This window comes from Desarmillaria tabescens (genome assembly GCF_030435595.1).
Source record: "Desarmillaria tabescens strain CCBAS 213 chromosome Unknown EV420scaffold_31, whole genome shotgun sequence".
NCBI classification, from domain to species: Eukaryota; Fungi; Basidiomycota; class Agaricomycetes; order Agaricales; family Physalacriaceae; genus Desarmillaria; species Desarmillaria tabescens.
Window position 1 is genome coordinate 495,884 of NW_026848330.1, and position 26,596 is coordinate 522,479.

The window sequence follows — 26,596 nt, forward strand, 5'->3', positions numbered from 1 at the left end:
ATACCCCACTGGCACCTTTCCTTTCACCAACCAGATTAGCCCAACTGTTCACGAGACTTTCCAGATGTTGGATTCCTCGTATTTGGATAGTAGGAAATTCCACCAGGGATTTTCAATTTCAATTTCTACATCAGTGTCACATTCCAGTCCCCGTATGAAGATACTGTAGACTCGAATTGATTGAGAAGATGTATAGGGACTCATATGTACTCCATTACATTTCCGATCCACTTCCTGGCGGTAGTTTCCTCTCCGTACCAGAAACCAACCCGGTACCGCATAGTACTTCATCACTACCGAGTTTGTCCTTATCAGCTAGTATGTCTCTATTCGCACGGCAAGACAAGTCCCATCCCCTGGACCCTAGCTATGACTTGTGTTCTAGTCAAGATCAAGACAGTACCCACTTCGTACTCTCCACCCCAAGTAAAAGGTGAAGAGAGTGTCAAGATTCACCAAAGCCACGATATTCAGATATTAGGAATCGAACCTCTGGAAAGTCACGTAAACAGCTGGACTATATCTGGTCAATCAAAAGGAAGACGTCAATGGGGTCCTTGGACGTAAGGGACAGTCCTCGTCTAGATTGATGATAACCAGTTTACGCCGCGTCGGAATATGATTTGGATGAACACGATACTTCTATCTGTATGTTGGTTAAGCTCGCAGAGAATGCCCTGCATCATCACAGACAGTACACTTGAAACACGGCCGAAGGAATGAGTCCGGGGTGGTCGATTTCAGATGCTGATAAGCAGACGTCGGAGAACCCATCGCGATGTTGAGATTCCCTTGATAAATACTGGCGGTGAAAATCGTCTTGAGCTTGAGTGTTATTCTTGATGGGACTTATGAAGAACATTAGAGACAGATAACAAAGCCAACAACAGCTTAAGAGCACATCATACGTGCAGTACAGTCGCTCAAGCTTCCACGAGTAGCCCGTTGCACAGTGTACCACAATAAGCCCTCTACCGTGTACTGACTGCTAGGTTTGAGGAGAACGTTAGCAATTAATAATAAAGCTTAGAATGAATAGAACACATACCAGTCGTGCAATCAAGTCGCCTAGGATCATTTACAGATAGCCCGTCGCAAGACGTTTCACAATAAACCGCCTACCCCTTAATGCTAGGAGCGGAACGAATGCAGGGATGAAACCCGTACGGAAATACCAGGATACGTGCTGCAGACACTAAGCGGCGGTACTACTGCCAACGTCTCAACATTTAACTCTGTGCGGTTAGAGTAAATCACAGTGACATTCATTTATAAATGGAGGTGTGGTGGGCTTTCGCCGCGAGCTTCTGGATTGATTGAGACATCGAGCAGGTCAAGAAACGCATAGGATCTATCCATTCCTAATTTATCGAACATTGAGAGGGTAGCGAATACGAACAACCTCCGGCACATCAACTCCTAGAAGTAACAGTGATACCGAGGATCACTGGCGCCCTTCCAATCCACTAGATAAGCACGCTTTATTAGAACCCAGCCCAAAGGAGGAATGAAGCCCACTCACCACACCGCCAACAATCCAGCAGATGTTCCGAGTCGCTATGCAATCGTCAGTCAAGGACAAGGAAAGAAACGCAAAAGACACCAACTATTTCCCCTTCACTCTCACCAATTCCTCGTAATGCTCTCCCCAAAACGCCCGTTGCCAATCAGGTTCGTACACATCCGCCTCGTTCCCATACGCTCCACCTCCAGGTGTGATAGCTCTTAATGGGTCCATACTTCGTGATAGATCGCGATACGCCTTTTCTTGCTCGTCAGGAGACGCCGAGTAGTCCCATACCTGGCCAAAGGTGACCTGCGCAGGTCGTCAGCATCACGGATATAACACGAGCACGACTAAACTGACGTCCCAGATGCTCCTCCTCCATGCATCCGTCACGCTCGTCTTGCCATCTCCAGGGAATGCATACTGGCGCGTTTGCAAAGATGAATGATGCTGGGAGAGTGTTTATGAGCTGCATCAACGTGCTCAGAAGCTCCTTGGGTGACTCGGAGAAGGTCTCCGCCAGGGATGAGACGCGAGGTGGGGAATACGGGGATGCATTTTGGCTATTAGAATCGACATTAGTACAGCAGTGAGGAGAGAAGGAGAGAATGCAGACCAAGCCAACCGAAGAGAGGTGCAGATACTTTCTCGTGGAAATCCCCATACGAGTGACTTGTCGACACTCGCATCTCAATATGGAGTTCCTCTGCAAGGAAGGTCTTGAGTGGTGCCATGTATGCAAGCGCGTCATCTTCAGTCGTTTCGAGTTTAGTCATGTGGAAAATTCCGGCAGTCTAATGTAGGATCGGTAGACGATAGACATAGACACAGGTAGCGGCGTACATAGATGTATCCACTCCAGCCTAGAGAAGGATGGTGATGAGAGAAGAAAGATCCACTATCAGAAAGCACTCGCCGTCTTCTGCCCATCCGACTGAGTAAGGGATGACGAACTCCAAAAACTTCTGGATGGACGTTGTAGGCTTGAACAACGCTGACACACTAGTACATCTTTTGTCAGAGCAAGGAGTAGCATAGAAAAAGTAGCATACGTGACGAGCTCTGCTCTAGGTAGCGCCCGCGTTGTCACCTTCATGACGACACCGAACGTTCCACCCCCTCCTCCACGGAGAGCGAAGAACAAGTCGGGGTTCTGACACTCGTTTGCAATGAGGAGGTCGCCAGTAGGTACAACGATCTCAAATTCGAGCTGTGCGCGTGAAGTTTAGATACCTGAAAAGGTGCAGGAGAACCGTACGTACTACGCGGTCAACTGCTAGTCCGAATATGTTTGATAGCGGGCTAGACGACAGAACATGAGTTACTGTTAACAGGACCAAGAGGTTTGGTCAGACCTGTGACCGCCACCCTAGAACAAAAGACAAGTCAGTATGTAGTCGTGTCGAGAAAAGTAACGAACTAACCTGCAGGTAACCCCCTCCAACGCCAACTGTGGCATCCGAGCCTCCAGGTATCGTCAGGTTATTCTCGTTCGCAAAGGCTAATAAATCCGAAAACTGAGCTCCGCTCTACAGTAGACGTTGAGCGCGCGCACTTATGGAAGTGATCAGCAGCTTACCCCAAAAGTCACAGCGGGAATCGGGTCCGCCGTTGCTTCGCATCCTTGCGGGACGAAGGTCTTCTCGTAGGATATCTACTCGTAGTAATGAGCGTCAGTATTCCTAGGTAGGGCAGATGCTGACCGATTTCAGGTGGTGTGTCTACGAGTACGAAATGAGGCTTTCAATCGGCGCCGACTAAGAGTGGAAGACATACCCAAATGCCTAATGTCCCCGGTCCACTGCTCCGACCCATGTAATCGTGCTGAGGAAAAAGTCAGCCCGGGCCTACCCAGAACGTCAAGCTGACGCACTCCAGTATTCTTGATGACTACAGGAACGCCCGTACGTCTCGAGAAATCGAAAGCCGCTGACACATCCGTATGGTCGGCGACATCAATCTAGTTTTCCTGTTAGCAGGCTTGTAGATGGTGGGAGAGCAACGCACATAGTAAGAAGGAACTGCGCCTTGTCTACATTCTCCATCCCTTGCTGCCGCGTTCATCCAGTTCAGAGCACATTCCTCTCTAGTCGCTTGACAGGTTTCCCATTCCGTCTGGAGGGGTAGGTAAATGCACTCGACGTTTCGGGAACGAAGACAATACCCACGTTGATGTATGCGCCAAAGTAGTCGGATCGTCGAGCTGCGATTAACTCAGAATGTGTTAGGGAAGAGGGAGAGAGAAAAAACGCACCAGGATCAAGGTACTCGTTTATCACCCCTGTGCATTCTCCCTCGTCGAAGGACGCGCTAAAGCAAGTTCTGGCGTATGGTGTAGCCCGTTGGAGTCGTCCGCCAATCGTAGCATTCAATGAAGACCAAGCGCATTCGGGTATCGGGGCATCTATCAATGCTATCAGCACACGCTATAGTGGAAAGAAATACTGAGCCGACCTGGATGCAGCCTGGCCTGCCCATAGCCGAGATCGAAATGTGGTTCTTGGACGTGAAACTGGTCGCTGCCGTCAACGAAGAGGACATTTGTGAGTGCCAGCAGTGTTGGGAGGGCTAGCATCATGTCAGTGAAGGGAAAGCAGACGAGACGTGCGAGTCCTTACATAGGTGATAGACCCGGGTATCCCTTCGCCGCCGCTCGCCTGGCGCAGACGCGGTCAGCCGCTGCGAATGCCGGGTAATACAGCGAATATTGGCTTCATAAGACCGTTCCCGAGATCCAAGAGAAGAATCCAGAGCTGCAAAAAAAACCTATTTCAGTCTGTAGGACTTCCCTGCCAGGTGAAAAGTTTACCACTAGCCCACAACCCTCAGCATTCTCCAAATTTCACCGACAACGTGAGAGCAGCTACAGCTATACGCAAGGATGGCTTGAGAGAAAAACGGTTGCCGTCGTTCGAGTTCCAAGCAAGACGGCGCCATACTGGTAGTGATGGTGGTAGGAAGGAAAGAGGAATTAAGAATATGGCGTGGGAAATGGATGCTCTCGATCACGTGCAGTCTGTCGACGCGCCGACAATTTGAATTTCTGACGGGCGTCGGGTACTTCTTTCTAAGTTAATTCTAAAGGATCTGAGAGAAACCGTGAAATGGAGCTCGTACATTAGCGCAATTTCACTGCTTGCACTGATGAATTAGCGATCTCAACAGAAACGATCTGGCTCGCTTGATTATCGCGAACTTGCGTTTGAAGGGGGAAAGCGGGGATTCGACGTTAAAAGGCTATGTACTATACAACGTCTTATTGGTTCCGCATATATGGCGCCTGTACTTGTACCGAAAACACGTGTTCAAAAGTATTCGACAGGCCCTTTAAACGTCCGTTTCGAGCCTATAGCCAAAAAAAACCTGTATTAGCAGTCAGAACACCAGGTAAATCAGACAGGTCAGGAGGAATATTTCGAGATCCCAACCTCAAAGATACAGCTGACTTCTTCGACGAGTGCAGCTATTGAACAGATCCTACGCATGAAAATGAGAGTAGTTTCCCTAGTCCATGACTCGATAAACGCGATAGGCTGATGATAGATCAGACCGCAAACATCCACATCCAGAACACGACCTCCGAGAACCGATATCCGCACGTGATCGTGTCTGAATCTTGAAGCTTCCATCTCGGTCGAAGCCTATCGAATTCCACGCGAACCCTGATCATCACCACCACCACCATGTCCTACCGCCTCCTCTCCCTGTACGAGGTCCTCGAAACTACCCGAGAGACCGTCAAAGTCCTCTCAACCCTCGGTTTCAAATGCTGCTTAGTCGGAAGCGTCGCATGCTCCTGCTATGGCATGAGCCGATCCCCCAACGTACGTCCCACATTAAGCGCTCTGATATCTGATCCCCATCGTTATCAGGACATCGACATGGTAGTCCTCGGGTGCAGCTTCACCCAAGAAGAACTCAAACGCCGCGTAGTATCCACAAACCCCAGCTTCTACCTTATCGCATCCAAAGACCCCTTCGCGACGTACAAAGTCCTCTGGTACCGCCTCCCAGGATACAGGCGGAGCTGCAAAGTGGATTTGCTCTTCCCGGGGATTATGAACATCCCACCAGTCCCATCCGACAGTATCGTACACCGTCGACACTCGTACGACCGTCAGACGCTCCCCCTCATGCCATTCATCCCCCTCCTGCTACTCAAGCTCCAAGCGTGGATGGACCACGGAGAGTCGACAAAGTCGTATATGAACGCAAAGCAGCCGACTGATGTGAGAGACATCACTGAACTGCTCAACATCTTCGTGACGGCGGGGAATCTTGGGGAGCTGGGGAGCTGGATACCAGAGTCGTTCTTGAAAGCGGGGCGTAGTCGTAGAAGGGAGTTCGTTAGACTTTATCCCCACACCGCCAATCATTGGCAGAGGGTAAAACAGAGGCACGAGCAGCCTGCGCAAAGGAGACGCCGATAGGATTTTTGTCGAAACACGGCTTATTTTATATCTTTTCTTCATCTTCAAGTATTCTTCGTAGTTTTGAGAATAGATTCGATGACCAATACCAAGGTATACGAGTAAGAGCAAGATCCATCTTGACCGTTGCCGCCCGTAAATCATGCCGCCACAGCAAGGACAGCTTTGCCGTAACTGCAGTATATTAACACTGAACGGCATAACACGTAGAATTCGCGCAAGAACTTCGCATCATGATCATCGGGTCCTCAAGAAAAAGCCATCAAATAGCAGAACCGAACAACGAAGTACATCGTACACCTTACAATTTCCGATTTATCAAGACCTCTTGGATCCCCTCCATGCACTACCACCCCCAATCCCAACACCGAAGCTTCCAAAAGCGCCCGGACTCGGAACAGGAGACTGCAAATCCGACTTCCGATAACCCGTCTGGGGCATCGCCTGGATCGACAAAAACTTGTTCGGCTGTGGCCTGTCGTCCGTATTATACTGGAACTCCAACCCAATCCCGTCTGCTTCAGAGACGTCGAGTAGCTTGACGAGCTTCCTCCCAATACCATTAAGCTTCTCCACGTCGTCCTTGCTCCTTGTCCAGACCTGGATCCTGTCGACTTTGCTCCTAAGACTGACGACCGCGCCACAGATCTCATCGCCCTCCTCGAGCTCCTCGCCTACCAGGGCCATGGCGAGCCAGTTCCAGCACCTATCTAGCAACCCAGGGTTGTTCTTCATCGTCAACACCCATTTGCCCCCGTTCGCGTTAGCCTCGTCCTCCCACATGGGCTTGATACCCGATTTGAAGAGGTGGTAATTCGAATTCCGCTCGAGCTTGGAGGGAGATTTGAGCCAGTTGAAGTACCGGCAAAAGTCTTCGACGGTGTTGAACTCGCCAATGACAGTAAGGCCAGCTTCGTAGTCATTGGATTCGGTCGAGTGGGAAAAGGTACCGTCTGTAGCAGGAGAGGGTTGCGAGTTCGAGGCGGGGGTGTAAGGGAATTTCGCTTTCGTATCATGGTAGATCGTCCTGAAAATGACCAAGATTGGTACGAAAAGGCGCGAAGAGTAAGAGACGTACCAAACATACTGCAGCGGGTGCTCGGGCGCCTTCATCGGCACACCTGGCGTCTTCGGATCCTCAATCATCTCCGCTTCCGGTGGCTTAGCCGAGCCATCGATGCTCAGCGCACGAGTCTTGGCGAGCCTGGCAGTGATCGCATCCAAGCTCGGGATGTTCTTGTATCCAACCTTCACGTTCTTCTTCTCACCCTCCAGCTGATTATGTTTCTCCAGCTTCTCCGCCGTCAGCGGTTCCCCGCCTGGAGAAACGACTTCAACTTCTTCAGCTGGAGGCGTCGATGGCGAGGCCGATCTCGTCGTGGGTGCGTTGACAGCGACGGAGTCTGCCGTCGTTACGGAGGAAGCGACTGATGTCGTCGAGCCGGTCCGCAGTGCAAATGCGGCGAGACGAGGTCGCGGAGCTGTTGTTGATGACGATGAACTGGGCGATTGGGTTGGTGGAACATTGATGTTGATGCGAGCAGCAAGCTGATTGAGCGATGGTAAGCGATTGTTGGCGGAAGGGCGGAGAGTGTCATTAGTGCTCGTCGTCATCGTCGTCAAAGACAAAGGCGCGAGTGCACTGCAATCAAAAATTACGGCCGTTACCGCTCTTGCCGGTTTCGGCACCGCCACTGATCCCGCAGTACGTGCCTGTGCTCCTCTTAAGCCACCGACTAGTTTATCTTCCTTGGAGGAAAACTCACCGCTAGACAAATGGTAGTTGCATGCAGAGATCATATTATTGAGATATTTACCTGGACGTAATATCTTATAGGTTTTCAAAAGGAAGACAAGAAAGGACCACCGGTAAAGCGCAAATCAGAATGACGGCTCCTGCAAGGAAAAGAAGGGAAAATAGCACCGGTCCGTACTTGTTCAATATGATACCGTACAGGAAACTAAGCCAAATTTTCTGACCTGCCATATTCAGTATTCACCCAGCGATTCAGACAGGACTGTTCTTCCTTTACTCTGCGTTGATCGACAGTGAACAGTCAATAACGATTACTGTGGTATAATAAGTTGGTCACCATAGGAGCGTAACCGGACAGGTGTAAAATGTGCACAACGAGGCATCACCAGTTCGAACACAGGGAATCGGACCCCGACTGACCGCACAACTCTGTCAGCCATTAACAGCCATTAAACCATATCCGAATACACTTTACTAATGAGCGACTCATCTTTAAGAGCAAACGAATTGACTTAGTCGTTCTGGCGAAGAACATGACCGGATTTTACCGACGCATCTTCTTCTGGTAGCCTCGCTCTCAATATCTGGTTGCTTGCTCGCTTTCATCTTAGCCCCATGACTTAAAAGACGTTATTAATACGCCTTTCCGTCAAAGGATACACGACTTCGACGTCTTATGCATAAACGGCTTTCGTGACAGCTAGAAGCCTCGGAGCAAAAAGGTATCTTTGCTGTTCTCTACTAAGGGATCCGTCATCACAGTCATAACTGTAACGGTGGTCAATAAAGTATCTTGCGTGTGCGCTTATCGCTTTCTTCCATTTCCAAGCTTATCCGACCGCGTTTCTCGTGTCTAAACACTCCCATTCTCCTTGACTGTGGCGACTATAAGCACAAAGGCGGCGACCGGGAGCAAAGTCACTGGTAGCATCCTCGAGACGGAGTTTGGCAAAGATGTTTATCTTGCTAAAGTCTTCAAAGCCATTGAAACAAACTAGATTTCTGATTTAAATCTCTAGTAAAGCGCTCTCCAAGAAACCGATTCTAGGACAGCCCCAACTCTCCCAACGCTCAGATCGAGTGATAATAGCAACCGCATATCAACAGACGCGTCTACTTGATTTGTTTCTTCCTTTCTTCCTTTCTACTTGCTGATAATTCATGAACCCCTTCCGCTTTCCTTCAGCGCCGCCACCCTTAATGCTCTATTATGCTCTATTCTTCACATGCAAAAGGTAGACACCAGTAGCGGCGATACTGAATTTTCGTCCATAGTAAGCATTCTAAGAAGCTATCACAGATACTTATTGGGGTGGACACCAGGAAGTAAGTCAAGTTCGTACGCGTTACTTGGCTGACATTTTCACTCCTCCTAATGTACTACCATATAGCTCTCGGCAGACGAGCAGCGAAAACCATTAGAGCGCGATTCATGACTGAATCACCCTTGTAGAATGAGCCTCGTGAAGTTTTCTCGTTGTCTCACGGCATTCATGGCGTACGGGTTTTTTGGGGAAGTAGAACTCGATGAGATCGGTCTCGTCTTGTCTGGAAATCAGGACTGTGAGTGTCGTTAACCGAGTTTCTATAGCATGTACTTAAAATCCATCAACTAAATTTACCGCTCCCAGGCTACGGACTTGTCTAGGTGCGAACTCACCAAGACCTGTACCCCGTTTTTGCTTCAAAAGTTCCTATTAATCTTCACCCTTTTCTTACCTAGGCTCTATTTCCAAATGATTCAAATGTCGGCGCTATCATTACTTACGAGATGTTATCGGAATAAGTCAGAGCCAAAGACGCTTCGTCAGTCTAGATCTCCCCATTTACTTAATTATTCTTCAATGCCGAAATGTAGGTGACAGTAGGCGTATCCTTCTCCCGGATGCCGTCTTGATACCCCGGATGTCGTCGGCCCGATCCTTCTGATGTGAAAGCGCTAGTCTCCCTTGGATACTCGCTACCTCCCCCCGGGATCTCGGAATGTTCATGTATTCAATAGGTCCCTAGCCATATGCCAATAAGCGTGATTAAGTATTGAAACCCTCTCCTGGGCGAAGTTCCCATGTCACTGGGAAAGGCCCGTACATCCCCCCTCTTTCAATTAAATACCCCTTTGCATGAGACCCATCGATATCCGCCTTTCATCCGATTTAGAGATCCAGAGATCGTTCTTTTGGACTTAAAACTTTCACGGAGTATGAATTCCGGTCTGCATTTCAACGGAAGAGCGGAGATTTCCTGCATATAATGAAGTAGCGTTCGTGCAATCGTAGCATCTATTCAAACTACGAGACTCTGTCCTAATACCGCCGATCCTCGATTTGTTGTTATCATTTCTCTCAATTTCAAGCACGATGCATGCTCCTTTCCGTTTCCCATTACGCCGTGGACCTTGTTTTCTGCTCTCGAAGTTTGAGGTGTGTGAATAAACAGACGGTTATAAACACGCTGAGTCGCTGACAGAGGAACGGGATTCGATAACCTGGCCTGGTATTGAATTGGGACTATCGGAAAACGGGGTAACAGCTCGTTCCCAGTATCACATGCGCAGTAGCAAGCCAATAGTATTGTGCTTGGCTGAGCTCTGCAAACGCATAAGGATTTACACTACAATACCTACTTTTATACTAAATACTATTTTTACTAGCATCTTCCACTCTTTTCCTACTTCTTCTACCTTAATAAGCGAACTTCGGCACGATGCCGGATTGCCAAATCCCAACAGGGACCATGGGGATCGCAGTTTGTATTGGCTTAGATATGATGCCATGACATCAAAGACGGCACGGAGAAAAGAAGTCGAAGGACTGAATGTCTACAAAAACTAGGGATCTGCATGGAATTCCGCAAAAGGTGAATATAATAAAGGAAGGCACATTAAGCCACACCAAAGAAGTATGATTTATACGCGTCATTTACCCATCCGGGGTCGCGTATGCACCGAGGAGGGCCCCACACCGCGCAATTAATGGAAGTACTGAACTGGAGTGGGTCGAGGCTAGAATTTGAGGGGGATAGAGAGTATGTGCGATGTCGGACTATAGGTTATTTTGCTTATGTCGTTGGCAGAAAGCTTGGCCTCGGCAGAAAATCTGAAAGCGGAGATGAAGTACCCGCTGGACTGGACTAGGTGTTTGTGAGCGATGGGAACAATGTAGGAACCGAACTTTTGAGACGAGAACTGATTCCTCTTGCGCGTTCTCGAGAAACCCATATAGGTATTTGGATTTTAAAGAAAAGGGGCGCATTCAATAAAGTTAATTTCTTGAGTTCTGAACGGAGAAAAGGGCGAGATGCGTCGTGAAACTAGGGCCCAGGAAAGTCCCCCACCAAAATAGCCACGTCGAATAAAATGATCTTGATATGTTGACGACGAAGGTTGCAGCAGCACCATTCTCCTCGGACCGGAACTCCTTTGATGCAGATGCTTACCCATGGTTCGTTCCCTAGGGGAACGATTCCATTGGAATTCTGCTGCGAGTGATGCCCGTGTCAAAATCCTTTAAGGCTGTTCCGCTTACTTAGTGAATAAGCAAGTATTATGCAGGGGATGACATAGGGCTTTCATCTTCCTGCGAAGATCTGAAAATTTTCTATTTGGTAAGTTCAAGGAAGAGAGTCGCATACGCGAGTGATTGCGCACCGAGGTATCGTATTTTCTGTACGTACCTGTGATTAAGGAGCGTTGTAACCAGAGGATATGTCCAGCTACTTACCTCTATGCTTCATACATTCCTCAGGGTAGTCCTGCGGTCGCTTTGGGATTTATCTTCAACCCTAGTAGATATCGAACAACGTCGACTTGAAGTCTGGCATGGCGCCAGAGTGAGTGGAAGCTATGGCCATGAAACACGCATCATAGACATACGGCACATCGGCCGTAATAAATAGCAAATTCATTGAGAGTGACATGTGACAGCATGTGGCCGAGAAGCTGTGAAAGGGTTCCTTCGAGTCGGTATCACCATCGCGAACAGTTCGCCTTCTGATGAAAATGTGCGAGCCTGTTTCGGGCACTGTTTCCGAATCATTTGGGATAGAATTGTGAACTAATACCGAGGTGATCAATGGCCAATTTCTTCTGAGAATTGGGCTGCATACTCTTTGAACACAACGCAGGAAAGCTAGAGCAAGGTCTCAAGAAGAACCAAGAAGGGCAGTCACTTGTCAGTTATGTGTAGCAGTGAGCAAGCTCTGGATGACACATGATGTCACACCACCTAAGAATCGAAATCGTCCGAGCCGTCGCCACAGCTGTTCTTTCTTTTGTTCTATTACCGTCACTTGAATAGTTTTTCTCTTCTTCTTCTCTTTCTTAAGATTCTACTTCTTCGGATTTCGGCCGGAATCCAGGGATTATCAGGAAGGAATATCAGTGCAATCGACTGAAGATATCCTCGTTCCTGCACTAAAGGATGAGCATATACCTCTTCCCGGATTGATTCATTCTATGCAAGTTTTATGTCTCGTCCCGGTTCAAAAGCCGAATTGAACTGGTCGATGGGCGCTTCCTTATCTGGTTAGAACCGCATATATCTCCTACTTATCAACTCATTAACGCATCAGAAGATCCGTGATTTCGTTTTACCCATGCCGGATATGCTGTCAGGTGCAATGTAATATATTTTTCTTGACTACCAAACTTGGCCGCCAGCCTCAGGACCAGATAAAAGGCAGATTTCTTTCCAGTGATTTTCTCAAGTCTCGTCCTTGCACTTTACAAAAGATCATGTGCACTTCATGGTCGTCCTCTATTCTGGCTTGTTATCAACCTGGTCAGAAACCATCTAGCTCAGCCTCGACGCCGCCATCATCATCCGCGTCGATGCTCATGGCTCACACATTAAAGGAGCCACAATGCTGCCATTGCGGATGGAGGGGAGCCCACGCTCCGGGATGTCCTTTCAAGTAACGGAATGAGATCTGTGTACATTTATTGTGCTTCTCTTCTTTCCGTCGTCGTCGCTTACTACCCTTTCGACTCCAGATCTCTTACACACACCGTTCATTCCACATCGTTCTTTCATTGTTGTCGTTGCTTTTTATTGCTGTCGTCCTTCCCCCGTCCGCGTTCCGCACATATTTTAATATCCTCCTCCGTATTTGTATCATGCATGAGCTACACCAATTGGACTTGGACTTTCTGTTTTTATATAATTCAGATACTTGAATCTGCAATTACTGTGCTCGACAAATGATTGTTATCTGTGCCTGCCTTGTCATCTGCGCAAGTACCATGAGAGATTTGGGGATATTTCTCTGAATATCACAGGGCACAGGGGGGCCAGAAGTCGAAGCGTGAGACTTCCATAAAGAATCGGACATCCTTTCATTTAATTCTCCCCCTTGATGGGTGATCTATTCGTTTTCAACTCATACAAGTACGCGTTTCAATAATTTGTGGACTGTAGCACCATTTTCAGGGTCCTATCGATTACTTCCACGGAGAAAGCGAACAATTAATATATCCACAGATGCCCTAGTGTCGTTGATGACTTTTTTTTTTAGGTTTATATCACCATCTTCGCCTATATTTTATACACTGATAACATTAATGAGTAGCTCGTGTTCATCAATTACACACAGTTCCAATAGTCGTACCTGAACTAGCTATATGATGTGCGATAACAGATAAGTAGTATACATGTGAAGTTGCTGTCATGCCACCCATCTCTCTAGTCTATAAAAAAGAACCTCTCATGTAAGAACATTCCCTACATCACCGGTACTGTATTCCCGTACTGCGGTAAGCATGCGAAGACAAAAGTAGGAACGAAACACACATTTGGTTCAAGGCATCTTGGATCAAGGTCACAAATTATTTTGGTTTCCCGTGTACCGGAATAGCTGTAGGCTTCAGTTATCGCGATGATCCCGTGAAATAAATAAGCCTACTTTATCGATTCCTGCATCACTCGCCATCATATCTTGTGCGTTATGGCCCACGTCGGGTACCCAATCGACGGTAGTGAGATTCGGGATACCACCCATATCTTCCAGCATCGCAATGAAATTCTAACCCCTTGCTAAACGCGTTCGTCCTTGTGTCTGGATGATGTGATCAAATTCCAAATACAGGGAGAAAAAAAGACTCGAATATGGAAACACACCTGTGCTTGACACCCAGGATCACCATTTCCATTGTCTTTCGAAAGGGATTTCTCAGCAAGAATCTCTTGGAAAAAAATTATCAAACGTACCATTCCCCAAGCCTAATTTAGCGTGCGGCTGTAGTATCTCTTAACGATATCATCTCTTCCAAGAGCACGAGCGCTCTTGCTTGCATACGCGGGGAAATTTGACTTCAGTCCGTACTTGAAATCATCGAAGCCTTTGCAGCCATCGTCGGGAAACGGACGATTCGACGTTAGCCAACACAGCGATGCCGGATTAGCTGGATACGGATAAGAACTCTCTGTTATACTGCCTACAGAGGAACAACTCACCGACCCAGAAATGCAACATGTCGTCGTTGTCAGTAGGTATCCTCAAAGTCACGTAACGCTGAGCCATCTGACCTCCGGCTGAGTGGCCTCCGATGACAAGGACCTAAAATTAAGTACCAGAGCCCTCGTGCGTTGTCAATAAAGTCGTCACCTTTAGATTTGGGTAAACATTTCTGTTCATGTAATACGCGACTAATGCATCGAGAACGTCGAAACTGTTAACTCCGCATACAGAGTCAGGGGCGACATTGCGGTGTCCGCTTATCCATGTCGTTTCTTCCCATAAGAGCTGTCTATCATTTGCAGCGCCCGCGTTTAGATCAGCCTTCGTAAGGAAGCATGGGCACATGATTGATATTTGGCTATGCTTGATAGTCGGGTCATTGTAGGTTGCATTGTAGAGTGCGTTATTTGCTGTATTCCAATCTGCATAACAGACATAAGAGGAATGCTAGATACGCGGTATTAGGTACACACCCGACCAGCAAGCCCTTTGATGCACGAGTACAGCAGTGGAAATAACAGTCCGTGCTTCAGAAATATGACTCACCTTGCCCTGCAAAATAATGACTGCTCTCGTGACTTCTGCCGTGTCGATACCTGCGGTTTGATAAATAGGCTGGGAGGTTTTCATATATTAATGAGAGAAATGGTACAGACACAAGGAAAAACTCACTAGATATGCTCCTTTATCATTATCAACCCATTCAGGATACATAGTTGCATCGACAATGTTTGGGAGACATTTCCAACCATTTTCACCAGATCCATGCACTTCTGGGTCTGAGTTTTGCCGTTGTGCGAGAGCAGAACGCATCGGCGAACGTGGAAGCGTTGGGTACGGCCCACTGTGACTTCCATGACCATGTGTGCTTTAGGGTAGGATGGATGCATACCATTTACGTGACTTGGTTTCCGTATTTAGAATCGTTGACTCACGACTATTAGCAGCTATACTCCCTCACGCCTCTTATATCTAAAGATAATGTCGCAAGACGTTGAAAAATATTAGCAGAGAGCTGAGAACCATGGTACCTGATGCCCGAAAGCAGACGAGGCTCTGATTTCTGTCTTTCCTTTAATCCTCGTAAACGGAATACTGAGGATCGATGAGGGAATCATTCGAATGATCGTCAATACGCGAATGGAGGAGCCTGTGCGGTTGGATCCCCAACCTCTCGGAGGCCGAATCCGAATCCTCAGAAGCTCTCCGGTATGTGTCCAGTAGGTACGGTTCATCTCTTGTAAACTCCTTTGCTTATCATTAGCAGCCATAAGCAAAACTCGCTCATAAGGGAGTCGTATTGCCAGACATCCCTACGAAATATGTTGAAATAACTAATTCTTAGATTATCGCAATCTGTGCATTTGTAAGATCAACATATACCAACGAATGTCTTCACCTAGTTTTGGATCCCCCTGCGAGCTCGTCAATAGGCTGCGCGCCTTTGACTACTTTCTTCCTCGCCACTCATCACCTCTACATCCTACCCATACATAAGAATTATGTCCAAAGTTAATGCGAAGAGCAGCGACACCGAAACCACGCTTACGGTCGGCTGCTAAGAAGAGGTTAGAGTCTTAATCATGACATTTGACCGGCAGGGTTATCGGGAACGATATAGATGTCCTGGTATGTGCTATCTTTCTGACATTATTCTCTCACTGACGTGTATTCGGAATATCTCTTTCTCAATTGTCGAGCATCAAGAGACGACTGAACAACGTGACTAAATCGCTGGACTGCTGAAATGGAAGATCATCGGCTTACCTCTCGTCATTTGTTTGCAGTCAGACTGGCTCGGATCGGTTGTGAGAGGAGTTCCAGTGCATGGATGTCTGCCTTATAACGAACTGTGCCGTCAACTGGATGGTGTCAAACGCAGGTTATTCTTTGCTCTGAGTGTTTTATTTTCCTGTTCTTCATACATTGATGTCGACGTTTGCGTGTAGTGGCTTCGAATCAAGGAATGTCCTGACTGCGACTTCCCGTGCGTGAGATATCAAAGCATCGCTGTTTATACTATGTAAGATCGTAGAAGCTACCGCGCTATCCCAATGTTTACCTACCTTCAACCTAAATCTCTTCCCAAGAAAACGCGAGCACTCCAATAGAGCGACGGTACGGCTCTCTCCTCGGTTTGGGCTTTAGCTTCGCTTGTCAAATCTTCTTCCAGCTCGTATCCGTAGCATGATGTTCCCTCGTTATCTATCTTTCACCCAAGATGTCGACTAAGGGCACACTGCGAACCAGGTATAATACAATTCCTTTTGTTATCCGGATCAAATTCTTTCAGTCATGTTGTGTTAGAATGGTACTTGCATTAGTCGGAGCCTAGAGTATAAGCTACCCGATGGCTACGATCTGTTTCTTCCGGTATTTTCTGGAATATGAAGAGATGAGAATATTTTACGAGCCCGTTCATCAAGATATTTTATGCCACATTCCTGGTAGCTGCAGATATGTTCAGTAAGTGCGCCTGATTTTACTTTAAACGTCAGGCTTCGTTTCTTACCCACAATTGGCCGATGCCGAGAGCTGTCAAGCGACAAGATATCTTGTAAGCGCTGAACTAGAGGCTTGGTATTTCGGAGGATTAAGCTTCGTCAAATCTGCCGAGCCTGAAATAAGACCCGCCGTCAGAACGGATTTGTATGAAGGGCATGGTATGTTCATACCGGTATTCTGTACAAAGTCACTTCATACAGATCCGCTCTGACGGCGGGTCTTATTTCAGGCTCGGGAGATTTGAAGAAATGAACGCCGGTTATAGTTACTTCGAGGATGACGCGAGTTCCGTAGCCACTCTAAAGGACGCCGAGGAACGGTAATCGATGCACAAGAGGGAGAGAATAAACCTTGAGACACCACGAAACCTCGACGCTATGCAAGCTGTGAGTATCTACAGGAAGGATACGACCATGTGAACGAACCTCAGTAGCACCGACAGTAGAATCTGGGCCTAGAGTAGGCGGAGCCCATAAGCAGCTATAGGATTCGTATGTATAAGAGATTATCAACGGAAGGGTGAAACGGACAAATCATCAACAGCGTTGACTAAATTAACCATCAGACGTAAAATAGCCTAGGGCGGCAAAAGAATAACGCACTATGGACATTTTTGCACATCGAGCCTTGACTGGATGTCGTCTCCCATTTGTTGGTCCCAGTTTGACCTTGCTCCGTTTTGTCGGGCGCGGTATCCGGTAGGTAGGTCGCGGTACACTGTGCACCTACAGAAGAGAGCATTGCGGAGAGAATGGTAACAGCGAGGGCATGCATGTTGACGTTGCGTGGCGAGAGAAAGCCAAAGGGTTTTGTTGCTAAATATAGAATAGAGGTTATGAGCTATGGGTCTTGACTGCAATATGACATACTTGTTATTAGCTTGCGATGCCTAAGACGGTCTGATAAGTAAAGAAAAGATGGTCGACATGCATTGCACATAGTATCGTCTTTTCAGCGCGACAACCTTCCTACAATGATCGTCGCCATCAGCTTGAAATACAGAGACTTCGTCATTGTTTACAGGCAGGACGTGATGGTTGATGCTGATGTACGTAGAGGCCAAGAGCTAATTTGATGTGACCGCTTGCGAAACTTGAGGAAACCTGGAAAGTGGAGCGAGCAGGGACCACATCTTATCACGAAAGTTCATGCATATGTCCAAGGCCTGAGGGTAGGTAAGAGACGCTGAGGTAGGGCATCGCCTCAGCTTTGTGACCTGTTTTCTAGCGGCGAGGAAGGCGCTAGAACATTGCTGAAGTGACCGACGTGTCCACCAGATAGCACAGGACGCGGTCGGATTTGGATTCAAATCTCTTTGAACGAATCAGACTGATTCAATGACACGAATAGGGTAGAGCTTGAAGCGACATGAGCTGTATCAGCTATCAGTAATAGTACTCCGAGTAGCTAGAAGAACGCACCAAGAATCAGATGACGGATGGTAAGAGAACGTTGAAGAGTCTTCGCACAAGTCGTAGCGAGCATACATCGTGGGAAGCCGCAGAATCGAGCGAGGGCACCAAATACGAACGAAGGATTCGCGGATCCGCGGATCGGCCGTGAAGGACAGGCGAGGGACATGCCGAATCGTTTGGACAGGGGTGCAACGAATTATACAATGGCGAATCCCATGAACTGTCACCGACAACAAGCGGAAAGGATCAAGCTTCAAGTTCGAGCTAATAATGAAAATCTTTACTTGCTCCAGAAGACGCAAATAGTCAAAATTGCCACGCGTACTCCGAATCCCAACAATCGTGATATAGCTTATAAACAAGCACATTACCATCTCAAAACTGCTGAGTACGATGATCCCCAAGTCGAGGATGTCCTTCTGTGCTTGATAGACATCGTAGGTGGCCGTTCTGTAACCCGGTATGACGGAGAAAGACACGAGTCGAACAGACGGGGTGTCAGATGGGCGAGGATGTGAGTGAATTGAGACGCTCGGGTGCTATGCGAATGACGTTGATGACTTGGGAAGGCTTTCGGTGTTGCCCCCTTTCACGTTCACTCGCATTTACATAACCGAAAGCAATGACTGGATATTCAAACGAGGAGAAGCAACAGATTTTGTAAGATAGCGGTTATCGTTCTACTCGCAGTAGGAGACCTAATCCTCGAGACTTTCCCGTGCTGTCTCGTGTTTACTGAATCCTACTAGACGATGTTAGTTCGTAAAGGGGTATCATACTGCGATGGTACTCACGGAATCTTCGGCTTCTAAATACAAGCAACAATTAACAGGACGTTTGCAAGCCCGTGCAAGAGTATTGTCAGAAATGTCGAATGAGCGAACGGAATGTATTCACCTAGGCCGCATCTTCTGCTCTAACCCAGTACCTCTTCCTAGCAGAGCTCCTTGATCGAGTCATCCAGGGCCTCTCTTCCGTTCTCAGACGAACACCCCGTATTCTCGCATTCACATCGTCTGATCGGTCACGTCGCACCAACCCGCCTAGTCTCCGCCCTCTCTTCATTTCGTCCCAATCGGGCCAGGTAGTATCATGAGCCATCCTCCCGTATGCGATCCTGCGGTATCCTGTGGCGAGGACTACGCTTAGGTTTCTTCATCTCGTTGGCGCATATACATCCAAGTTTCGGCAAGAGGACGGTGATACCTTCGCACGCATCAGATACCACTTAGAATGCAAAGGCGATGCAGGAAGACCACGGATGGGAAAATGTAGCAAGAGTTGGGAGCCCTCCAGAGGCGATGAGCGTAGTATTATTTAATAGTGAAGAGATCTAATTCGCATGCTCTTCATGTGCAGTGGCTGACTTAAAAGATGAATACGACGAGACCACGCATACTGGATGAGGGACGTATCATGGCAAACGATTCTCAACGACGTCTAGCTCTTCTACCCACAGCGCCGGCAACCACGAAGACCACGAAGATTTTTTATCGCGAAATTTGAAATGTCTGTATTGCGTATCTTCGACCTGCACGAAACGCCGTGAGAATACGGTCATCAATAAAGGGCAAAAAGAGAACGTACCTGAAGACGGGCCTTGGATTCTGCTTCTACGATGGTCTGAGAGATTAAAAAGCAGTCAAACCCTGGGTACGATTACAGACGATGATTTGGCTGATCCTCAAGGTTTGACATCGACCGGTTATGCGTATGGCCAAGGTCCTCATTCAAGGAGGTTCACCTTCCCATCGGGGGTACAGGAACGACACCACACCTCCGCTGAGCCGTGTGCTCTGCTGCTCACCGGGAGGGAGCAGTCGCATCGTGATCTTGCATCACGAGATCACCGGTAGCGAACAGCAAACAGCCACGTGGATATGACGCCAAATTTGGCAGGTCCGGGAAAATTGCCACTTGGCACTTACCATGACCCTCCGTCGCGTCGACTCGCTCTCTGGCGGCGAGGCGAGCATACTGCAAGACCGGGAGCATGTCAGGTTGAACCTGGCATGTGTTTTTCAGTGCCCATGAGGCGGCAGGACTGCGAAAATCGACGTGGGTGTCGATGGGGATTTTTGGTGCGTGTACATTTCTATTTTTTTCGTTCTACAACTTATGACTTCTTCCAGGACTTAGGCTGCATTGAAATGGATGTAGGTCTCTAATCTGCAGGCTATCTACCCCTCCGAACGCGAGTTCACCCTACGATTCGACCACTCTCATGCACCCCCACCGGCTTTTTATCACCTTCTCAACTTTGTCCAGGTCAATGAGCACCGCGGCGACCGTTCGTACGTCAGAAGGACGTCTCCCAGGCCGTGTACCAATCATTTCTGCCATCGCCGTCGTCGTCTTACGCCCGCCGCCTCCCACAAGCTCCAGATCACCCATGGTCAACCCACGACGACGGCTCCGATTTTCCTCGTACATTCCGCAGACTATGGACCACATTTCCATCATCCGAAAATTCAGTTTCTGCAGAAGCAAACTCTCCCGCTTTCGTCATCGTCATCGTCGTCGTCGTCATGCCGTCGTTGCTGCCGTCTCGCTATCCAAGGCTGCGATATCTCTAACAGCAACGACATTTCTGCTCGAGATTCAAGCCCCGTCGACTGCGTCACCCATTCCGTTACCACTAACATCTACTGAGGGGTACCTTTCCACAGCTGTCGTCGTCGGCGTGTTGCCGTCAGTCTTTCACTCACGGCGCTGCCTTCCATCGATCTCACTGCGACATCAGCCTCTCTAGAGCTTCAAGTGCGCCGACGACGACTGCAACAGGACCATAACTACCCTAAGCAACCGTGAGGACCGTGTATATGGTCTTCGCTATTGTTTTTCGGCCGTCGTCACCGTCGCAAGCCAGGTCAAGCCATCTGATCCGCCTGTACAAGAAAGGTTGATGTTCTCTGCTTCATCAAGCACGGCGACGACATCCTCTCCATCCGTAGAACAACCACCAGTACCACCGGCGACAGGTTTTACTGTCGCTGAGGACCATTTTCTGCTGTCGCCGTGTCTCAGGTGAATACGCCCATCGCAACGACATTTCTTAGGGTTAGGGTGGACCCTACGACTCTTCGGCGGGGCCCCCCCGGGAGGGAGGGGTGCCGAAGACGTCGTAGGGGACTTAACATATCGTTCCGACGTACAAAGGGCGGCGGTGCGGTGGTTTGGCTGTTGAAGGCGAGTACGGAGCTAGTAGGCTCAACGAGACGGGACCAATGGGCTGGGGAAATTCCCCAAGCCAACCCATTTCGTATAAATACTCATCAGGGTCCGTGCGCTCGAATTGCGCGATTATTGTGACTCGTGCTTCTTATTAGAAGTGGTCTGACAATAATCGTACGATATTAATCTTATATCGTCATCGGCGATGTCATTAGACCCGTCCAGACGGGCCTAGACCGGTTATGCGGTTAAATGCGTAATCGTGCTTACTCTCTTAAATAGCCGAACTACCGACCCGGCCCGTTGAGTCATACCATATGATTCACCTGATATCGGATCATTACGGTCCGATCAGTAGCCTGGGAAAACTCCGTGTCACGTGTTCCGGAGTCTAGACCATCCCCGGCCCGCCGGTCCACACGGTCCGGGTCCTCCCTGTAGGCGGTCCCGAAGGGCGGCCCAGGGCGTGGGTTAATTCCCGTAAACTACCCCCGTAGGGATAGACAACTCGGTCCGGTTGTTCCGGTTAGGGTTAGCCCCCCGACCTTCGCGGCGAAGCCGCGTTGGGAGGGGGGTGCGAGCCGAAGGCTCGCAAGAGTAGTAGGCAACAGCAAGCACTCACCGAGGCTTTGTTGCGTTGCTTGTAGAGCGTTGCAGGTCCAACAGGGGATGGGGATTAGCCAACCCGACCTGTTTCGCTTTTAAAGCTCTTCAGGGACCGTTAATCGCGCAAGCCAAGACTATGCGGGTCAATTGCTATTGGACCAGCAGCGCTCGCCAAGCGAATTGCAACAAATCACGCCATTATGGTGCGACATTAGTAATAGTAAAAGTGGGACCACTTTTATTTATTAGTAAGATTAAATGACTAATACTAACTGATGATCCGATTAGTCATACCATATGACTAATGTGCCGGATCGGGCCGAGAGATGCCGACCGGTGTTCGGACCGGAAGCCGAGGTCTCCCTTTCGGCCGAAGCGTACTAGGAGCGGGTCAATTCCCAATAAACGGTCCGCCCTCCAAGGAGGCTGCGTCATTTCGCTATTAAGCGGACCGATAACCAGGGTTCGGGCCGTAGGCCCGGTTAGCGTTCGGGTTAACTCGGTTAGAGTTAGCGTCTAGATAATTTAATCAGAACATTTAAGTTGCATTCGCAGCGTATTGCTACGCTATAACTTACTAGAGGGTTAGGGTTAGCCCGCCAGCTGGACACACCAGCCTATTTATCGTCGAAGAATGCGATAATTAATAAGTTACTAAGCGAGGAAGTCAGACGAGAATTTCCTGTATAATGTATAAATCGTGTACCAGGTAAGCTGTCGAAGACAGCGAAAGAGAAGTACTACCGAGAGCGTCTGGTTACAGCCGCTGCGTTTAGAGAACGAGTATTATCCTCGGGGCCTGCTGGCCCTTGTCGTATTAGCCCTCTACCGGCCGCAGACTCTCCGCGAATCTAGGGCGTAAGAAATAATGGTAGAGTTTTAGATCTAGCCACACTAAATTGGCACCGCTCGCCGCCGAAACGGGTCTTAGCGATAGCGTGCTTGCTATAACGAACTACTCTTAGCCTCCCGCCGCTCGCGACTTATGTCGATCTAAGCGAACCGGGTATCTTGGATTTATACATTTCAACGAGGATAGTTCGGGTCAATATCCTGTCCGATCTGTGGAGTCGATGCTAGCGACTGACTCCTCGGACGGAGGATTGATGATCCGAATCGAGTTCGGCCTCGTCGAGGTGGAGAGAGAACAATCTTTTTCCATAGACTGGTCATATCGAATAAGTTACGTGTCCGTTTTTTGGACACGATCATTCGTCGTTTAAGGATACCTATTTTTCTAATGTCGGGAATCTCTGCAGGGTCCAGCCGGGGATCTTACTTCCAAACAAAGTTCGGAAGGGATCTTGCCAGCCGGATACTGCCCGTAGAGGAACGGCACTATCTCGGGGAACTGTCCCCAGGCGTTCGATCGATGCGATACGAGTCCGCCAGGTATTCATGATTGTATCTCCTAATTCTCATGCAGAGAAGTAGTCCCATGCTGTATTATACTGTGACTTAAGTACTAGAACGCCGTTATCCTCCGTTTCCTTCGGTGTCACCCGAATTCGACTATTCCATCGTTCTGTAAAGTTCTCTCTAGTCCAGCGATATACTAATTCGCTAGGATAGCCCCGCGAGATGTACAAACCAATTAAGGTCTGAATTGCATCATTGTAGTGCTTGCGTACACTACTTAGCGTTGCTAAACGGGACATTTCTCCGATGAACGTTCCACGTTTTACCGTGATCGGATGAAATGAAACCCATGGGATTCTTTCTTGGTGGGAGCGGCTCTTTCGGTAAGGCATGTGCTGTATCGCGTTTTTGTCGTCGATGTAGAGCATCATGTCTAGGAATTCATGGTGGTGATTGCTCGCTTCCCATTCTATCGTGCAGCCGTCAAATTTAACCTTTGATATAATATTAAGCGCCGACGACTCTGAGTCGGCATAAACAATGGCTAAACAGTCGTCGATGTAGCGTCCATAGAACGCTATTGGGTCGCTTTATTATGGGGAGACTTTTCAACCCTAGACGTTAGGGTTGAGTTTTTTTCGCTCAATCCTACACCCCTGGAGGCCAACCCTGGACAGCGCTCTCGCCTTTCTTCACCAACCCTGGACACTTCTTTCTTGGCCTCTCGATAAGAACCCTAGACAATTCTCTCACCAACCCTACACACATTTTATCGCTCATGCATTATCCAGCCCTTGATGATTCTCTCACCTCCCCTCACCAACCCTAGATGTCATTTGGCCCATGCTTTATCCAACCCTAGATGATCTCTTTGCCTATCACTTGCCCTGCTATTGGCCCCTCCTCACCAGCTCTAGAGATAGTTTCACGCAATGCTTGTTGTCTCCACCTATCTGCAGCCTGCCTATTCACCTTGATCTCACTATGTCTGTTGGCTTTGAGCACTGGGTACTATTGACGTCTTCATGTCTGACTACTCTAGTTTGAAGTCCAATCAACTGACCAAGTTCTTTGCAAAGCCAGACTGCAATAATCGAGCAAATTGAACAGTCACTCTTTGACTTAACTGGAATCTGTACAGTTGAAGGCAAGTTCGAACAAATACCCATAGACTTGTTAACAAGCTGAAGGGGTGTTATTGAATGTAACCAGAATCCATAGAGCTGAAATCCATTCTACATGAGTTCAAATCATTATAGAATATCACTGGGAATATAAATTCATATTATTCAAATATCTGTAGACTTGTTAAGAAGCTGAACAGGTGTTAATTGACTTAACTGGATCCCTGAGACGTGAATTCTGTTGTAGGATTGTGCAGGGGGATTCCTTATGACTGAGGTATAGGCGACTGTTTTAGGAATGTAAGAGCGGCATACAGAAGGTGAAATCAAGTGAGAAAAAGGTCATGGAAAAAGCCTCCCTCCATCTGTCGCCTGGATTTCAGGCGACACTTGCACAGAGACTTCACAGAAGCACACAGTGGGATTGCTAATGACTGAGATGTAGGCAACAATGATAGGAGTAAGAATAACCTATATAAAAAGAATGGAGCAAAGACAGCCCAGACTAGCATATGCAAATATCCTTGTGGCATGAACATGCTAACTGCAAGGATACTCGTGTGAGGGAAGGAGAATGTGTGGTGCATGCACGAAAGAGGCATGTTGGTTTTGCCCTGAAGCATGAGGCTCGCGGAGTAAGATACCGGAGATTAGCCAGAATTCTGTTTGCAGGTACCACCGGAGGTCATTAAGATGAGACGTTGCTAAGCAGAACAAGAGAGAATCCGGTGGTGGAGGAAGAGAAGAAGACAAAAGAAGGAAGTGTCTCATGAGCCAGGCACCCTCAGGGGTGGTTTAGTTGCTGGAAAGGATATGAAAAAGAGGGTTCAGAGGAAACGATACGCCAAAAGGGAGTCGAACCCCTACCGCTTGCTCAGCAGTCATAAAGTACTATGGAAGGCAAGCATGATAACTGTTTCAGCATCGGCGTAGGTGCTAACGACTTTGCACAACACCTCCCATGCGTCCCTGAAGTGGTGTCCTTCCATTTCAGCATCATCCCACAATCGATCGCTCATAATGGAAGCAAGATCTGTTTGAACGGCTGGATTACATCATGCCGGAGATGAGCCCCAAAAGCCTATTTTAGCGTTTCAGGTTTTCTCTTTTATACTACGACGATGATGTAGGATGACTAGAGATGCTGCCCTCCATTCGAGAGCTGCATCCGTATCTCCCATCCTCTTCTACTGGTGATGGTGAAGGTGAGGGAGGTAAGAGTGGAGGTGACGAGCTGAAGAAGAAGAAGAGGCGGAGACAGGCGCTGAGCTGCACAGGTGCGTGTGTATATTGAGATAGTACTCTGATTCTAATACTGATTTTGCGATGGTTAGAGTGTAAACGCCGCAAGATCAGATGTGATAGGAACCAGCCGTGTGTGCCATGCATCAGGCGGGGCGAACAGAGCAAATGTCTCTGGAACGTCGTCGAGCCGGCTGAAAAGTACGTGACTCAGGCCGAGTATGATGAGCTCAAAGTGTGGGTAGAGCATCTCGAGGCTCTCGTCGAGCGGCTTACTCAATCCCAATCCCAGACTCAGCCCCAGCCTGGGCCACCGCCATTCATCACCCTGCCTCCACAGCCAAAAAACTGGGCAGCGCTGACGTTCCTGGTCCTGGGCGGATGTCAGCGCTGTTCTCCCCGCCTCCACCGCAACCGCAGCCGCCTCGGAGGTATACTGGCCCCGGATCCCCTTTTAATCCTCCATATCAGTCCCTGTACTCCCCATATTCGCCTTACCCATATTCCCGCTCTTCCCCGACATACTCGTCTTATGCTCAGTCGTCAATCCCGTCTACCTCCACATCAGGGTTACCCTCTTCATCCGCTGTACCTTCCTTGTCTACTACCTCTTCTTATCCACCGCTGAACCCACCGTCCCCATCGACCCCTCGGCACTATAGTGATCCAGAGAGGAGGTAACCATCTTTAGCACATAATTGCATGCCCTGTTTCATATCATAAGCCCTGTCCATGTATACTTATCTACCTACCCTGTACATCGTAATACTGTACTCAAGTTGTAGTATATACATACTGTAGTTTACCCGAATGTCAGCAACATCAGCCCATCATTCCCGTTCAACACCCTTTTACCGTTGGCATACTGAAATATCAATCTGTATCATACATCCTGGAGATACCATAGGAATAGCAAGAGCGAGAAGCAAGGGAATTTGAGGAAAGACACGGGAAGTGAAGATGGGAGTAGAAATGAAAGAGGACGTGTCTTGTTCACGTGGTTTCCACGTGGATGGCTCGGTCCG

The 26,596-nt window shown here is 48.4% G+C and overlaps 7 protein-coding genes and 1 non-coding gene across 8 annotated transcripts; 3 read left to right on the top strand and 5 right to left on the bottom strand.

The window, feature by feature from the left end:
• Positions 1-1,327: 1,327 nt before the first annotated feature.
• EV420DRAFT_1749991 (FAD-binding domain-containing protein) lies at positions 1,328-4,085 on the bottom strand (the record flags this gene model as incomplete). Its single annotated transcript, XM_060480310.1, has 20 exons — positions 1,328-1,466; positions 1,523-1,557; positions 1,608-1,816; positions 1,868-1,957; positions 1,987-2,070; positions 2,152-2,301; positions 2,351-2,370; positions 2,424-2,509; positions 2,560-2,717; positions 2,770-2,809; positions 2,863-2,876; positions 2,932-3,036; positions 3,087-3,161; positions 3,211-3,228; positions 3,284-3,331; positions 3,381-3,467; positions 3,515-3,622; positions 3,676-3,710; positions 3,762-3,911; positions 3,962-4,085. The coding sequence occupies 20 exons, from the start codon at positions 4,083-4,085 to the stop codon at positions 1,420-1,422; spliced, it is 1,683 nt and encodes a 560-aa protein (XP_060328031.1). The 3' UTR covers positions 1,328-1,419.
• A 1,105-nt stretch (positions 4,086-5,190) lies between these two features.
• Positions 5,191-5,937, top strand: EV420DRAFT_1645840 (uncharacterized protein; the record flags this gene model as incomplete). The annotated part of the gene is made up of 2 exons (XM_060477827.1): positions 5,191-5,331; positions 5,380-5,937. 2 exons carry the CDS (start codon positions 5,191-5,193, stop codon positions 5,935-5,937), a joined length of 699 nt encoding a protein of 232 aa, XP_060328032.1.
• Positions 5,938-6,255: 318 nt separating this feature from the next.
• On the bottom strand, positions 6,256-7,737 carry EV420DRAFT_1482286 (eukaryotic translation initiation factor 4E-1A; the record flags this gene model as incomplete). The annotated part of the gene is made up of 2 exons (XM_060469882.1): positions 6,256-6,964; positions 7,016-7,737. The coding sequence occupies 2 exons, from the start codon at positions 7,735-7,737 to the stop codon at positions 6,256-6,258; spliced, it is 1,431 nt and encodes a 476-aa protein (XP_060328033.1).
• Positions 7,738-12,286: 4,549 nt separating this feature from the next.
• Positions 12,287-12,947, top strand: EV420DRAFT_1559445 (uncharacterized protein). The gene has a single exon (XM_060473781.1). It carries the CDS (start codon positions 12,613-12,615, stop codon positions 12,892-12,894), a length of 282 nt encoding a protein of 93 aa, XP_060328034.1. The 5' UTR covers positions 12,287-12,612; the 3' UTR covers positions 12,895-12,947.
• Positions 12,948-13,908: 961 nt separating this feature from the next.
• EV420DRAFT_1645842 (uncharacterized protein) lies at positions 13,909-14,959 on the bottom strand (the record flags this gene model as incomplete). Its single annotated transcript, XM_060477828.1, has 5 exons — positions 13,909-14,090; positions 14,143-14,245; positions 14,294-14,568; positions 14,620-14,761; positions 14,819-14,959. 5 exons carry the CDS (start codon positions 14,957-14,959, stop codon positions 13,909-13,911), a joined length of 843 nt encoding a protein of 280 aa, XP_060328035.1.
• Positions 14,960-16,709: 1,750 nt separating this feature from the next.
• EV420DRAFT_1559447 (uncharacterized protein) lies at positions 16,710-17,487 on the bottom strand. Its single transcript, XM_060473782.1, has 5 exons — positions 17,254-17,487; positions 17,182-17,200; positions 17,077-17,131; positions 16,822-17,026; positions 16,710-16,764 (listed from the first exon to the last, which is right to left on the bottom strand). The coding sequence occupies exons 1-4, from the start codon at positions 17,423-17,425 to the stop codon at positions 16,877-16,879; spliced, it is 396 nt and encodes a 131-aa protein (XP_060328036.1). The 5' UTR covers positions 17,426-17,487; the 3' UTR covers positions 16,710-16,764; positions 16,822-16,876.
• Positions 17,488-25,169: 7,682 nt separating this feature from the next.
• On the bottom strand, positions 25,170-25,260 carry EV420DRAFT_t181. Its single transcript has one exon. It is a non-coding gene; the product is annotated as a tRNA-Gly (tRNA).
• A 97-nt stretch (positions 25,261-25,357) lies between these two features.
• EV420DRAFT_1559454 (uncharacterized protein) lies at positions 25,358-26,371 on the top strand. Its single transcript, XM_060473783.1, has 3 exons — positions 25,358-25,606; positions 25,664-25,941; positions 25,992-26,371. The coding sequence occupies exons 1-3, from the start codon at positions 25,471-25,473 to the stop codon at positions 26,250-26,252; spliced, it is 675 nt and encodes a 224-aa protein (XP_060328037.1). The 5' UTR covers positions 25,358-25,470; the 3' UTR covers positions 26,253-26,371.
• The last annotated feature ends 225 nt before the right edge of the window (positions 26,372-26,596 follow it).